Genomic DNA, 15,911 nt, shown 5'->3' with positions numbered 1-15,911 from the left:
GCTAATGTGGGTGCCGAAATGCAGTCAGTACCACATTTCAAAGCACTGCGCTTACTTCATTTGCTCGTGAAGCTGTGGTTGCAATGCACGGGTCTTGGAAAATGTATTGCAAAGTTGTGGGGCATTATGGACAAGAAAAACAATCCAAAGCTTACCTGTAAAGGATGGGAATTTAACGCATGGATCCCGATCTCGAAGGAGAAGGGTTTATTGAACCTCAATGCACATTCTTTATTCTTGCACAGACATTCTCTGACTGCCACACTTGGCTACCCTGGTTTCCCCCGCTCCTCGCTTCCCGGATCCATGCCGCCCTCTCTTGCCGCTCCCGCACCATCTGGAGGTCGAAAAAGCCGCGTTGCCGGCGCATCGTGTGCTGCTGCGGCACTCGGTCGTTTCCGCTGCCCTCTCCTCACAGTAGGGTGATCCCGAAGATAGCTTAATATAATATAGTATGATCCAATATAATTTATTACGTGTTTTCAACATATACAATTATAAACTTATGGTCTCTTTTATGTTAGAAAAGAAATGAGAATACCTTAGCAAACCCTTCAGCTAAAAAACATGTAGTAACCTAACCAACTCGTTCGGCGGAGCATTGGACTGTGCCGTTTTGTCATAATAATTATTCTATGCAGTCACTGAAATACACACTCCCCAGTTTACTTAATACACTAGGAAATTGAAATATTGGTATACCGTAATATCCCGAGTCATCGCCCACCCCCCTACCGCCTGAAATTCATTAAAAAAGTGGGGTGGGCCATGTCTCGGTGGGTGAGCACAAACACTTGAAAAAGGCGGAAAAAACCGCCTATTTTTCTCTGCGTATCTAGCGCTGATGCACAAGAGATACATCAAACTCAAAACTTGATTTAGTTTCATTGTTTTATCGAAAAAAAATGCTGACGAAAGAATATTTTACTATAGCGAAGTCCGTTGCTTGCATACGCGCTAGAAACACCGCCGATCTGCATATAGCGCGAACGTTTGTTCCGTGAAAGAATGTCACCACTATGTTCTCCTAGTTAATAAAAAAAAGAAAAGTCTACAAGAAAATAGAAAAACCGACCAGGCGCAACGAGCGAGCGAGCGAGCGGACCAAAGAAGCGACCAAGAGCAATGCTGGGAAAGCGGGAAAGCCGGCGGTCGCGTTGGCAAATACTTTGGCGTCGGGCCAAGTCGGGCGCCTTGTCAATTGCAAGCTCTTGCGCAACTTTCTTGTTTGGTGCGTACATACGTGCGTCCGTGCACGGCGGCAGGGGCTCCGGAAGCGGGGGGGCAGGGTGGGCTTGAGCCCCTCCTGTCCTCAGGACCGAGCTGCCGAGCCCCCCCCCCCCCCTCCCTCGTTTTTTTTTTTTTTTTTTAGTTTGTGTGTTTGCAGGTTATCTGGTATGGGCCTTCGGCCTATCTGCTGTACCTCCGTCTCTCCTGAGCCGAAATAAATGAAATGACTCTTTATGCATGCTGACCTACCGCTCTCCTCACCTCCGCCAAGCACAAAAAGCACCGGGGCGACGGAGAGGCTTGCTTGAAAAGTCAAAACCAGAAGAAAATGACAGGCAGGACTCATGAGCCTGATTGACAACCAGTTTAAAGCGAGCAAAGAGGAGACAGCAAAAGGAATGGATTCCGACAAGACGACGTCGGCGAGCGTTTGTCTGCTTCCCCCGTGTGGAAGCAAGAGGCCCAGAAGATGCATGGTGCTTCTGGCCCGCGGACAAAACAGGCAGGCGGTACTACCGCGGCGCTTAAAGGCCATCATTAGGAGAGGGGGGGGGGGGGGGGGGGGGGGGGGGGGGCTGGGGCTGGTGAGCTTGAGTGGGGATTCGGGAGTGCTTAGAAAAGGCGAAAGTCTACGAGCTCCCAAATTTGACAAGGCGCCTTCGATGGCGAAAGCTTTGCGCGCATGCGGCGTCGTGCCCGCAGGGTGGTGAGGCATGAGGCGACACATGTTTACAAACTCAGGACAACACAACACGAAGTCTGAAACACAGCTCTTATCCTTCAGTACCCCCCTTTGGTGATGCCCCCCCAACTTGTATTGACGCCAGGAGTCCGAAGCGATCACGGTCGATGTACTTGATCCTGAGGTACATACCGATGTATGCAACCTCTGCTTCCAGTTAAGACATCCGATGGCCCAACTTGCTGTGTTTGAGACTCCGTGTTGTGTTGTCCTTTTTTCCCCCGAGTCTCGGGGTTTTGTCTAAAACTTTTAACACTTGTTTGTCTACGTCTGCGTTAATACATCATGCATCCCCGAGAATCCCTAAATGAAGGAAGGTTTTCATTCTTAGACATAGCCAATTTGGCATAGGCACAGCTGCGGTTGACATGTAACAGTTGGTATAGGAAAGAAAAAATAAAGAACACATGGTGCGGCTGATTTCAGTGGTTATCCAATCATTGTATGAGTTGTCAGTGCAAGCTTCTTACTGTTATTTTACTGAACCATTGTTTTAATTTGTTTTCCATGGATATGTCCGTGAATATGCGAACGCGGTGCATTAATATGTTTTCATTCAAATGTGGCAATTAATGTCAACCTGAAACCAACCTAACTTTGAGGATTTCGGAGATGTCGAGCCCCCCCCTCTAAAGAAAGACTTCTGGAGCCTCTGCACGGCGGGCTATCAACGCACGGTTGGGACGCTCTGCAAACGTCTGTGTAGGGCGTTCCAGCAAAGCTTTATTTACGCGTTGGCTTTGCCTAAAATATTGCACAACCGCGGTCGCGACGGGCGGGAAGAAGGAGCGGGTTCGCGGTGACCTCACTTCGGCAGAGACAGACTTTGACCTTAACACTCCGCGGTTACATTAACTAACTCTTATTTTGTTATCTCCATCGTTTTCTTTTCGCACGGATACACGACCACTTTGGGGTCGCTCACGGAGGAAATGCGTAAACAAAAAGAAGTGTCTTTCCCTCCTTCGTTTTACTTTGTCACGGACGTCCTCCAACTGTAAGGTCCGCGGCCGCATCATCCGGGTAGGATGAGTGTTCGCGGATCGCAGAGTCCGCGCTGGGGTATTTGAAGGGGTGGGCGATGACTCGGTGTTTTTTCGGAAATCGATATTGGCCCAAAAACTGGGGTGGGCGATGGCTCGGGGATGGGCGATGACTTGGGATACTACGGTAATGTCTATAAGAGTGCAAGCTTTTCTTGAAATGAATTAAGTCAATATTCTTTCTGTTTGACATGTTAAGTTTTATTCTGTATTTTGATATATTTTGTGCTGTTGCTACGTTCCATTTCTTATGCATACGAAACTGCAAGGGAGCGAGGGGCTTCGTCAAGCTGTTTTACAGCTTTTCTTCTTGTTTCTGCCATTCGTGTATTTCGAATGGAATATAAAGTTTTACTATAATTATAAGGAAGTGTGTCACAAAATGATGCAGGGACGAACCCTGCCCCTACACAAAAAGTTTATTAGCTGTGTCACACTACCCTAAACTATTGGACTTTTTTCAGTTAAAACTGAATTCTGAGAAAGGAATTCAGCATACGTTTATCGTTAAGCGGAAAATGCAGAACCCCAGTTCTAGGTAGATGCCCTTTATAATACCTATTTATGGTGCCTTTGGAGCCAGTCATGTGACCTAGAAATCCCCCATCTAGGCACAAATGTAACCAGAATAAAAGATGAGCTTTGTACACACGAGCCTCGGTTGTGTGTTTGTGATGTAGTTGCCCATGCTGACGGAAAGTGGGTGTGATCAGCGTTGAAAGGGTGGGATCGCTGCAGCAATCTGAGTGCTTGGACCATTGAACAGTTGCTGGAAAATATCCCAGCGAGCCAATACGGCTGCGTTTGAATATGGAGAGACCTTATAACTATAGAAGTGGCTTGTTAGTAACAGCTTTTAGTTAAGACCGTGTGAAAGGAAGCCTGCCAAGCTTGGGGCATGTGAGTGCTCGAGACTCCACTTGGGTTGCCACTTTGGCAAGCTGAGTCGAGCAAAAAAAAGCTAGCTTTGGCAGGGCCTGCCAAAGCTAGCTTTTCTTTCCCACAGTCTTAGCAAAAACTCTTTTTAACGAAGCATCCTTGGAATTTCAAAGCACTAGTAAGTATTAGCTTCAACTCTGCCCTTAAAATGAATTTGACTAGCGATTATGTTGTGTGGGAAAGTGCTTTCTCGTTCCTTGACCCGCATTACTTGGGACCGCAGCGGCATGTCGGGCAGCATGGCTCCGCTGGAGTGGCAGGGAAAGTTGAACATCACCTACAACCTGGGACCTGGGTACAGCTCTGGAGAAGATACGTGCGTGGGCCTTCAACCATTTCTTTGTCGTGCACACAAAGCGTACACTCCAACGCGAGTAGGCAATGCAGGCTGTTCCGAGAAAAAAAAATGTATGGGGTTTTTTTTTCACCGCAAAAATAAACTATGCATGGCCAAACGCTCCTTCTCTGCCAAAAAGGTAGAGCTAGAGGTGCGAACCAGATGCTAAAGTTTCAACACAAACCAATATTTTATAGGCAATTTTCTGAAAATTTCTGTGGGAAAATGGGGCCCATTTTTGCATGTTTTTGGTTTCTGGCACTTTAGAGCACCATCTATTCGAGAGCCTCGTAGGCCACCATTTTCCCATTCAGATTTTTAGAAAACCATTTATAACTTTCGAAGAAAATATTGGTTCGCGCTAAAACTTTGCCATCTGGTTCGAACCTCTAGCACTACCTTTTGGCGGAGAATGAGCGTTTAGCGATGCATAGTTTAGTTTTGCGGTGAAAAAAAATAACCGTAAATTTTTTTCGGGGACATCCTATATATAAACTTTTGTTTCGGAGACATCACTGCCACAATTATCACCTTGCCTCGAAGCACCCTTGCCAGCACTTAAGTTTAAAAAGCAATTAATTTAGAATTTAGGACTATTTATTTCGAAGGTTCCATCGCTATTGGGTTGTTGCAAAGTTCTTAAATGTTTGCCAATGTCTATTGTGGGAATGAAGACGCATCATGAAGTGACATACTGCATTAGCGCCGCTACCAGTTGCTTCATCACCGAGAGGATTAGAATGGCCGGAGGGCTGCTTCAGTTGTAGAGTGCGAGCCTCCTGCCCTCGCTAACACTTCTCGTGAGCTTCGAGCATGCACGCGACACCAAAGCACGACAAAAGGCAACAAGCACGTGCTGGAGGTTGTATCCGAGTCTGCCATTTTGTTTAAACATCAATCTGAATTTCTTGTTTTTGATTTGCAGTCAGGTGCAACTTTCGGTGCACAACATCCTCCGGAGGGCCGACATTCACAACGTGATTGGAGTCATCATGGGCAACTTCGAGCCAGGTGAGAAGAACTCGAGTAGCGAATCACCGCCATATTCTCACATTCATAAAAACTATTGCACGTGTGAACAGTCCGGTGCCTACATTGGTGTGGCAAGTTTGACATATAATTAAGCATATAGAGAGTCAGCTATACCGCATCGAGGGGATTTATAAATCCTCTCGCTATATATTTTCCTCACTCTCGAATTAAAAAGAGAAAAACAGGCACGAACGATGAATGCCGTTCCTCACTCTTGCATATTAGCCGCAGTTCAACTTTGAGAATTTCACCGCAATGTACATGTCAAGATTCACCAAGTTTCCGTTTCCTTTTTGCTGTAACGAAGCAAAGTGTGCAGCAATGTGGTATCAGCACCGTGGGTATCGCTTCCTTACAGTGCACCGGAGCCGTGCAAGAAGAGCACTGATCGGAGCTAATTTGCCCTAATCGACGCTTTGAAAAGTAGGAATATCGCAGTTCATCTTAAAGCGAACATCGAATAGCATATTATTCTAGACTACTATAATAAAAATTTAATATTCGCGCAACCCTAGTAAAACACTCGATAGAAGCCACAACGGCTGCATGCAGGGCGCTACGTCATTGTGGGCTGCCACCACGACGCCTGGACGAAGGGCGGCGGCGATCCGGGAACCGGAATGGCCGCACTGATGGAGCTGGTGCGGCTCTTTGGCCTCCTGAAGAAGAAAGGTGCGCTGCCGAGAGTCGTTACATCCCGTGCTGACTGTGCCGACGAGGAAAAAAAAAGGCAATATGTCGTAACGAGATGACTTCGTGGTGGGCAGTAAGACGTCCCATTAAGTGTTTGCGCTGCCCATTTTAAAGTCGTCTCGCCCCTAGCCACTGGATAAGCTACGCTTGTAGTATGGATGCTCCGTTCCCCGATTGCATCGTGGACGCCGCCATTTTGGTGCTTAGCACAACTGGCTATAGTTGCGCTACCAAAAAGCGACTTCCTGAGCTTTGGATGCGGTGTCGGTGAAGCTTGGGCAACGTCATTTTGCTCTGTCGTGAACTGCTCCAACATTTTCGGAGGACAGAAAAGCATTTCCTGCAATTTCAGTTAAAGCTTAAGATAACTGGCAACAACAATACTAAGCCGCAAGGTTACTACGAAGCGTGCCTTATCGAGTGGCTCTAGTCTTGGCCCTTGTATACACGTCACTTCTACCAGCACACTTCCCCGCCATGAATGTTAAATGTTTGCATCAGTCGGCTCGTGTTAAACTATGTAATTATTGTTTTCCTCTTTTATTAATTATTCTTCTTTTTTTTCCTCGTCGGCTGGTTCATTTCAGCTACTCTCATCCTATGACGTGAAAAGAGATTAGAACATTTATCTCTTTTACTTGTATTGTTTTTCTCTGTGGCACACACTGTATACTCCGTTCCATATTCCGCGATGGACCGCAGCGGACGAACCACCCTAGCCAACCGATCGCTGTAAATGTATTACATGATACGCACTTTGCAGGTTGCTGTGTCCGTCCAAATGTCATGTGACGCTCACACGGCATTGGGGTGGTTTCAATGGGTCGTTTTTTGCGATCTATCGTACAGTGAAACAGAGTATATAGAGTTATATTTGGCTCGATACTCGGCTTTGCCATTGGCCGTCCGACTTTTTGCGTGTCCCAGGCTGGACGCCAGGTCGGACGCTCGTCTTTGCGAGCTGGGACGCCGAGGAATTCGGCATGGTCGGCTCCACGGAGTGGGTTCAGGTGAGACGTGTTCCGAGTTGACCATTTGAGATTTCGTGCATTAACGCAGAATGTGTTCTACGACTCGTTTTCAAAGATAAAATTGTCGCGAACAACCGTCGGGAAAGAGCGTCAGGAAGGGCAGGAACGAACGTCGGGAAGGAGCGTCATGAACAAGTGCTTGGTGCATTGCCTGACATTAAGGTTATGCGTAAAGTTAGGGCAGGGCTCAAATTGGGGTCGGTGCAGTTGAATACTAGAGGCACTGAGCTGCCTAGCACACATGCTGCAGAAGGATTGAGATCCCGGCAAGCCGTTGGCAAGAGTGACGTCATAGCTTGCGATCGCTCGCCTCATTGACGTTACGAGCGAGGGCCATACAAGGTAGTGCCCGTGCGGCGCGCACATTTGCTCGGTCTCGCCCTGGCTAGTATCTGTGGTGCACAATGAAAAAACTAGCACAAACCACAGAGGGAGTGTGGTTTGTGCTAGTGTCCCACGCACCTGTGTGGAATGCGTCACGCACCTGTGTGGTGTGCAAGACACATTCTGCTTTCCCTGGCATTTCTCAGCATGATCAAGGGAAAGAGAATTTTGCTTCCATAAAGCAGAATGCTTTCATGGGCTAGTTTCCAAGTCTAGAGCATCTCGAAAGTTGCTACGAAAACATGATAGCACGGGCTTGCAATGATCACGTTGTCGAAGCCACTAGCAATCTGGGGTCTCATTGTCATGTCATTGGTGACACTACCGTAGAATACTGCGCATCCGCCCATTCCACATTAAACGTCCATTACCAACTTTGTAAGATATGAGAAAATATGCACAGTACATTTATATGTAAAATTGATGACCGGTCAAGCGCCCATCCCCTATTGTTTTGCGATTATCTCCAAAGTTTGAGTGGGCGCTTGCCCGGTATTTTACGGTAGGAGTTACAAGGTCACTTGACGCGTGGCGTGACGTCACTGTTACTACGTCGGGGGTGGCGAGTTGCGTGGTCTTGTGATGTCATATCACGTGACCATGTCACGCCGAGGACGTCACTTGACCTCTGTTTACTAAATTTAGGAGGAACGTCTCATGTTTCGCCCTTCAGTACCACTTATACAATTTGAACTCGAGTTCACAAAACCAGATTTTACCAATTTCTTGATTTTTTAAACAAATTAGGCTTCCCCCTGCAGCTGCCCACAGGCTTAATTCTTTTACGAACTCGAAATGACGAAACAGACTTGGCCGCCAAAGCCGATTTAATGACGCATTCCGGAAAAAAAAGATACATAGAAAAAGAGGTTTTTCCAAATTTGTGGCATCTAGAATGCCTGGCAGCGTGCTGCCGGCGTAAGAGCGGTACAGTCGAGGCAACGGAGCATCGTCATTTTGGTTCTTAAGAAACTACAAAGTAAAACTGCATGTGCATTTTCTTCAAGTAACACCTTTTGGCGGGCTAGTTGGTTCATGATTTTAGAAATAAATGAACTGCGCAAAGGACGAGGACAGAGGTAGAAACGAGTTTGACACACAGATTTTCTTGGAACATAAAAAATCTGTGTGTCGTACTCGTTTCTACCTCTGTCCTCGTCCTTTGCGCAGTTCATTTATTTCTAAAATGCATTTTCTTCCTGGCTTTGAATCAGTTGTACCAAATGGCAACAGCGGCGGCGATTGCTCACTGTCGCGTGCGACAGATGGCAGCTTTTATGCTCTCCTCCGCCGCTTTCGTCACGACCGGTTTCGCAACAAGAGCAGGAAGAGACATCGCCCAGTTGCTGGGAAGAGCTTTGTCGTTGAGACGAGGGAGCCGCAGATCACAACTTGAACAATGTCGTGAACACCTGCGACGCAGACACTTACACAAGGCAAGTTCTCGACGACGAGGAAATAGCGTTTCGATGCAGATGAGGAGTTTTAAGATTGGGAAACTGCCAAGGCTCCCAAGCCAGGTGATGGACGCTGTCGACCTTCTCTGGCAGTTTGCTGGGTGCACAAAGACGCTCTGATTTCCCTCGCCAGCTATGAGAAGTTTGAGCGCTCGCTGCTCACAAAACTCGCTCAGCCGAAAATGACAAACTTGTTTATTAGGTAATAAATTTGCCTTTCTCTCCAGAGGCAAAAGCTTCAATTTTTTTCGTCACCCGCAATCACTGGGGTTCCGACTCAATCGGAAACTTCTTGTACGCACATTTTTTTTAAGTTTCAGCCTGTGGGCTGCGCGAATATGATAGCGCGGTAGTTCTTGGGATGCTGCTGCGTTAATATTTCAAATTCATTGAATCCTATGCCTGAAAAATTACCTTCTTAATTTTACGAAGTTCCCATTTTAATGAACTAATTCCCAGGACCCGGTGATTCGGTTAAATCGAGGTTCCACTGTAATTCATACTTTATACGTCGAATCCAGGTAATAAATCTTTCCATTCTTTCTGCCTCTAAATGTTTTTTTTTTCTCCACATGTTTTTTTTTTGGGGGGGGGGGGGGGGGGGGGGGGGGGAGGCGGGAGGCGGGAGGCGGGAGGCGGGAGGCAGGGAGGATCCCTCAGATATTATGTATCAGTCCAACACGCTTACATATAACTTTTTTCTTTTCCAGGCTCACGAAAAAGAACTGTTCCATCGGACAGTCGCATACATCAATTTGGATCAGGCAGTTTCGGGTAAGAGCGTGCAACCTGGTTTTTATTGTGCCTCCAATTGTCATAACGCTGGACACCAGTGGGCATATCGAAAGGGAAAGCCGTGATCGGAGACGCAGGTATGCTGGCTATAAGGGGAGGTGTGCCGAGCAGAAAATGGAATGCGTGCCACTTGTTCATGACGCCACATGATGGCACTATGTGCAGGGTCTTGGTGGCTTTTTGAAGGTAAAGTGAAAAGCACTGCGGTTCCGCACGTCTCAGAATTCCATTCTTGCGCAGTCAATGTGGCGTGCACGCCAAAGAAGAACAGCAACATTTTTGTTATTTTTTTTTTTCTTTAGAACTTGTTTATTTGAGGCTTTTATAATAGAGCAAAGCCTGAACATTTCAAACTGAATTGTCCCCTCTTACCGTTGTTCAGCGAACATGTCCCCTATTCCAAGTGTAGAATGAGCCTTGGCAATTTCTCCCTTCCTCTTTCATTTCCTTTTCTTTTCTTCATTTGGTATTTTATACCCTTGTCTTCTTTTTCTTTCTTTTCTTTTCTTTCTCTTTTTCCTTCTCTGTTCTTCCTTGGTTAATTTTTTTTATCTTCTCCTTAGTGCATAAGAGTAAACAATGACAAAGATACTGTTTAATATATCCCAGAGTTGACGGTCAGTGCTGTGTGAGAGTTATTTCTTTATGTGTATATATTTTTGATAGTGTGTTGTTTTTGTGCGTTGTGAAGTGTTAGCACGATTCACCAACTCGCCCAAGCTGAAGTATTGGCCTCAGCACCAGTGTGCAATGGCAACAGTTTCCTGGACAAAAAAATAGTGGCATGATTAGTAAAGAGGTACACTGGGAAGACAAGGACTTTGTTGACTGTAATGCTCTATCATCTTTTGAACAAAGAAAAAAAAAATGGCCACATCTCCACGTGGTGACTGATGCTGATTGGGGCGAAGCTCTGGTGGTGCTTGTCTGCGTAGACGCTGAGCCACAGCATCCCGAACCTTTCGTTCGTTTTCATCCATGTCAGAAAGAGAATGTGTGGTATGGAACTTGGTTATAGTATACGCATTTGAGCATTTGACCGCAGCGCCCTCTCGTCTATAGACGTTGAGCCAATACATGCAAAGTTTAACGCGATTATATACGCATTTGACCGCAGCGCCCTCTCCTGTATAGACGTTGAGTGGCTACATGCAACGTTTCATCCATGACAGAAACCCCAGCTCTTGGGTTACTACCACATCTCAGAGCCCCTTATTCATCCCGCAGTCGTGGCCGAGTGGTTAAGGCGATGGACTAGAATCCCATTGGGGTCTCCCCGCACAGGTTCGAATCCTGTCGACTGCGCAAACATTTTTTTCTTTTTCTTTTTTTTTTTTGTATAATTTTTTTTTTTTTCCCTACACGAGCACGTGAGCTCACGAGCACGATCACGAGCAGGAGCACCAGCAAGATCGACGTGAGCATGGACGCCGGACGGACAAGGCTAGACCCTAAGGAGCTTCGCCCCTAAAAAGCAACACTCTCTTGTGGCAGAGTGCCCTCAACCTGTTTAAACAGGTGCACCCAACCAATACCTCTGCTAGAAGACGTCGCAGTTTCTTCCAAAGTAGAGCCGCTTTTAAACGGAGAGTATGGCGACGACCAACCCGCACGTTGCGATGTGGGACAGCCCTGTCCCGTTTAGGCAGGCGACGGCCCGTAGGATTTCAACTCTTTCTTTTCGTGGGGAGCCTCATTCAGAGGCATGCAGGGCCATTTAGCAGCGTGAAGGGGACAGCATCCTTGGTGAGGCACGGGTGACCTTCTCGATTTCAATAACCTCTAGTCCGTTACTCAAACGGGTCAGATGCCTCTTTTCTTATATGGAGTTCACAAACTACCAATTGAGGCTGAAGATTTTTGTCCCGCCGTCAAAGCGCAATTATTTCCGAAAAAGATCTTTCAAAACAGAAAATAGTAACACTTTAAATACTCTCAGATTCTTTGCACCGAGACACGGAGCAGCTGGTGTCCTTCTTGATCTTCATTTATAAATGAGAGGGCCCCACCAGTGGTAGCCGGCACGGGACTTTAAATACTGAGCGAGAGAGAACTTAATGCGACGCAACATTAGCTTTAGAAAAAACGAGGCATGATAACGGGGTTCCACTCGAGGAGGCTCGGCGTAGAAGCGCATCCTGCATGAGCACATGGTGTACGAGACGTTCCCGTGACGACACTTGAGTTCACAACAAATGCCGGGGAGATATGTACTTGACGTCACGCCCCTCCGAGCAGAAATGAAATCCTGACCACCGCACCACTTTTGTTGTCATGAAGCACGTTCAACTACCCAAGGGCGCTCGGTACACCCACCCCTATTGCCACCATAACCCGGAGATTAGGGGTGATCAAGTACACTCTTGAATAGTTAGTCCCTGAACCAGATCTTCAGTCTTTCTTTACTCGAATATTCGTTTTTCAATGTCGCACCTCTACGTTGGTGCAACCAAGAGCTAACAAAGTATTTCAACACGTAGAATGGAAGCAAAAGCTCCGTTTACAGATGCCCCAGCTGAGCTAGTCACTGCTGTTTGGTGTGTCGTTGCATCTATATAATTATTTTTTGTACGAATGCATTCGCACATTGGACAAAAATAGTTGATGAAGTACTACTGAGCGTGACAGTGTTAGCCTAAACGAGCCTGCGCTGATTTTTTTTTTTGGTCACAACTCAAGTTCTTTCATCGGAACCACTATACTGGGTGTTCCAAGGAGCAGCCAGGCTGTTTAAGTCGACAGCGAAATTCAGTTTCTTAACCTTTCACGCTATGATTTTGTGCAGCGTTGCACAATTTGCAAAGAGCAAATTTACATGAGGAAAAATTAAAGAAGGAAAAGGCTTAACTCCTATGGAAACGCAGCGAAGCAACCGGTCTTCAAACAATACGGCACCATTTCGCACGGGAGACAAGAGATGGCGCAAGCGGTCGTGATGCCAACTGCCGCCAACGCATACGGCGCCGAGAGCCGACGTCTTTAGCAGACAATCGTTTCGACACAAAAGCGGCGTGCGTTCCGCAGGCGGCGACAGTCGCAGAAACAAAAACGGGTGCAGTAACAACAAGGAACTGCAAAGCAGATGACATCACCACCCCAAAAAAACAGTCAAAATATCCCGACAAACCATTTTTTTAATAGATTATGTGTCGATTCAATATGTTTTATTAGTAATGGTGATAAAATAATGCATTTATTGGCAACTAATATCAGAAAAGCTCGCGCTGCTTTTGAGTCGAAAAGATTGTCTGCTAATGACGTCGGCTCTTGGCGTCGTGCGCTCGTTCGTTGGCGATAGTTGGCGTCGCGACCTCTTGCGCCATCTCTTGTCTTCCGTGCGAAACGGCACCGTATTGTTTGAAGGCTGGTGGCTTCGCTGCGTCTCCATAGGAGCTAAGCCTTTTTCTTTCTTTACTTTTTCCTCAGGTAAGTTCGCTCTTTGCAAATTTTACCAAAAAAATGCACTATCTGTGGGCAATGCTGCAGAAAGTCGTAGCGCGATAGGTTAAGAAACCGAATTTTGCGTTCGATTTAAAAAGCCTGGCCGCTCCTTGGGACACCCAGTAGTGTGGTGGAATAGGCTTATCCTAGGCACAAATCTAAACTGTGAAACTTCATGTTTCTCGACATCCTATCCGAGCAAAATACAAGAATGTCTATGTTGTGTTTGTACTGTGTCATGCAGTGTACAAAAGTTCCTGCCTTTTACGAGGCCTCGTAGGTTTGATGGCATTACTGTGTCCTAAACAGATAATAACTTTCGACGACAAGTGCTTTACTTATGCAAACACGCACAGCGCGGTATTCAATTAAGTTTCATTATTTAAAAGGATCCTCCTAACGTGATGAATGGCAGTGGCCATTTCGGTACCCAGCATTGCCAGACCAGTAAAATGTTCTAGCCACTGCAGAAAGGAAGAGAAAAGACATTTAAAGAAAGGGGAATTGAACCAATCAGCTTGGTTGAAGAAACAGTATGTCATTGGGTACTGGTCCAGCTACCTGGACCCTGACGAAATATCTCCGAACCAGAGAAATGTGACCAACTGGTTGAAAGGGTAGCACTTTTCCACCAAAGCTGATTGCATGACAGCAATGGGAGCATGGAATGTGTTGCATGACTGGCTAACCGAAACGTCAGCGATCGGCTGGATCCCCACTGATGAAAGGCGAGTCCAGCATTTGTGTCCGTGCCCAGCGATCGACAGGCTAGGTAGAAAAGGCAGCACTATGGCTTCATTATTTAGCGACATCGAACACACTTGCACATGGGAGAGTATGCAGGAGGCGAGGGGGAAGAGCTTTGGAGGAGACGCTGCGATGCAAAACAGCAGGGTCACACCCGGAATGTGCAACTGTGTGAAACACTAACTTGGCATTCTATCCCCGCTGGAACAGTAGCTTTGCATTGTTTAGGTAAGAATCCCGAGTCCTTCGACCTGGATTAGTGTATTTGGGAGCTTGCTCATCCGCACCCCCTGCATTGCCCTCGGGAACTGAAGGCAGGTGGCATCCGTGCAGGCAACAACTCGCTGTACGTGATGGCGAGCCCGCTGCTGCGCCAGGCCCTGAAGGAGGCCAGCCAGCTGGTGCCGTGCCAAGAGGGCTCACGCAGGGACATGAGCGTGTACGACGTGTGGAAGATGCGCAGGCCACAGGACCCCAACCACACCCACTCGCCACCCATGCAAGAGACTTTGCCTCTCGTAGCTTAACATCGCTAGGAAAAATGTGGCGTTCCTCGTAACAGTTGTTGAATCATTCCGTAGGATTGCCCCTCTGGCGTCGGGCTCGGACTTTGTGTCGTTCCTGTCGGGCCTCGGCATTGCATCCGCTCATCTCCAATTTGTTAACAAGGATCCGGTGAGTATTTCCTTTCTTTTGTTATTTCGAACAAGTGCATGCATCTGAGTGCAAGTTGCTGCTCATTGTAAAATAGATTCAAATTTGGTGCCTGCTTCAGCTCACCTTGACCCAAGGGGCCAGACGCCCGAGAACCTATACCTACTTCACTGCATGCTTAGTGTACAGTGCTGCCAAAGCAGCTGGTGCGATTGGGTGACTTGACCTTGCGGTTCATTTGCATCTGATCTTGCACAAAGGAGATGGTAGGCGAAGCCACGTGCTCACGCTAGAAGCTTTGACGGCATTGTACTCTAAGTAAATAGTGAAACAAAAGGAAGGAAAAGGTTGGACAAGAGCAGTCTGCACGTGAAACAGAGCTGCTAGCTTCAGACGCTCGGGGATATGAGGCTTACCCTCGGGTGAATGTTGTCTGGGGTCATTCTGAGGTTGTTTTTTTTTTCATTCTTCGCGGTAGCACCGACGAACTTGGGCCAACTCTCGCGGCAGCATTAGTGGTCGAGCCACCGTTGCAATGAATTGTGCCGGCATCTGCACTAACCGAGCAATCGGAAAACAAAGTAGGACCTCCACCTGTTCAAAGAACTACCAACACTGCTATGTTGGAAGCAGGAATTTTGGTTTTTATGCACTGCCATTGGAGCTGGGCTATGTGGCAACGACCCGAGCAAAATCAGGATTGTCTCTGGGGTGGTGGCAGAGCCAGAAACTTCTGGACTTTGCTGCTGGGGATAGAGGGAAAGAGGAGGAGAAACACAAGCAAAGAGTGCATAAAATCTTAGATGTTTTTGTTCTTGCTTTTTTTTTTACATGAACCATAGGTATTTATATTATATGGCATTAATAATACAATATTAGCGTACCATTTTGTTAAAACACCCGAGACTATGTGTGGAAAAACTTTAAACAACCAGTTTGAGACGTCGTCTGACTGACCTGTTTCCCTGTCTCTTCCACTTTTGGTTGTTTCAAGTTTTTTCACACCCAGTCTCGGGTGTTTTAACAAAATTGTATACATACAACAGCTCGCCTGCACCTTCCCTGTGTTTTCATTAATATTGGCATATTGTTAAGCTTCCATCTTAATCATGGTATGGTATTTACTTTCTCTTTACTTTCTCTACATAAAAAGACCAAATGTACGCAAGACAATATATTCGACTGCTATCAAAACACCCTAAACAGGAGGCTGACACGAGCGAAGTACTGTAAACTTTTGTTAGTTCGACCTCGGTTAATTCGACTTTTCATTTAATTCGATCCTGTTCAAAAGTCCCCGCGAGCGCCCATGCATTTCTATGGGAGGAAAAGTTCGATAGTTCGAACTTGGGACGACTCCGCGTCGGATAATTCGTCCCGAGCGAA

General features: G+C 46.8%; 1 protein-coding gene across 3 annotated transcripts in view; it reads left to right on the top strand.

Moving 5' to 3' along the window:
- LOC8024355 (putative N-acetylated-alpha-linked acidic dipeptidase) overlaps nt 1-15,911 on the top strand; it is a 104,846-nt gene that overhangs the window by 59,836 nt on the left and 29,099 nt on the right. For all 3 annotated transcript variants that reach the window (XM_029994301.4, XM_029994300.2, XM_040208118.3), the window contains 7 exons: nt 4,178-4,270; nt 5,217-5,302; nt 5,876-5,995; nt 6,944-7,026; nt 9,599-9,662; nt 14,205-14,370; nt 14,453-14,546. In XM_029994301.4, the coding sequence (XP_029850161.2) occupies nt 4,178-4,270; nt 5,217-5,302; nt 5,876-5,995; nt 6,944-7,026; nt 9,599-9,662; nt 14,205-14,370; nt 14,453-14,546 (706 nt within the window). The remainder of the gene's footprint in view (nt 1-4,177; nt 4,271-5,216; nt 5,303-5,875; nt 5,996-6,943; nt 7,027-9,598; nt 9,663-14,204; nt 14,371-14,452; nt 14,547-15,911) is intronic.

The sequence above is a fragment of the Ixodes scapularis genome, unplaced genomic scaffold (assembly GCF_016920785.2).
Source record: "Ixodes scapularis isolate PalLabHiFi unplaced genomic scaffold, ASM1692078v2 PGA_scaffold1__304_contigs__length_218370807, whole genome shotgun sequence".
In the NCBI taxonomy this organism is placed as follows: Eukaryota; Metazoa; Arthropoda; class Arachnida; order Ixodida; family Ixodidae; genus Ixodes; species Ixodes scapularis.
This window is presented reverse-complemented; position numbering and strand designations above follow the sequence as displayed.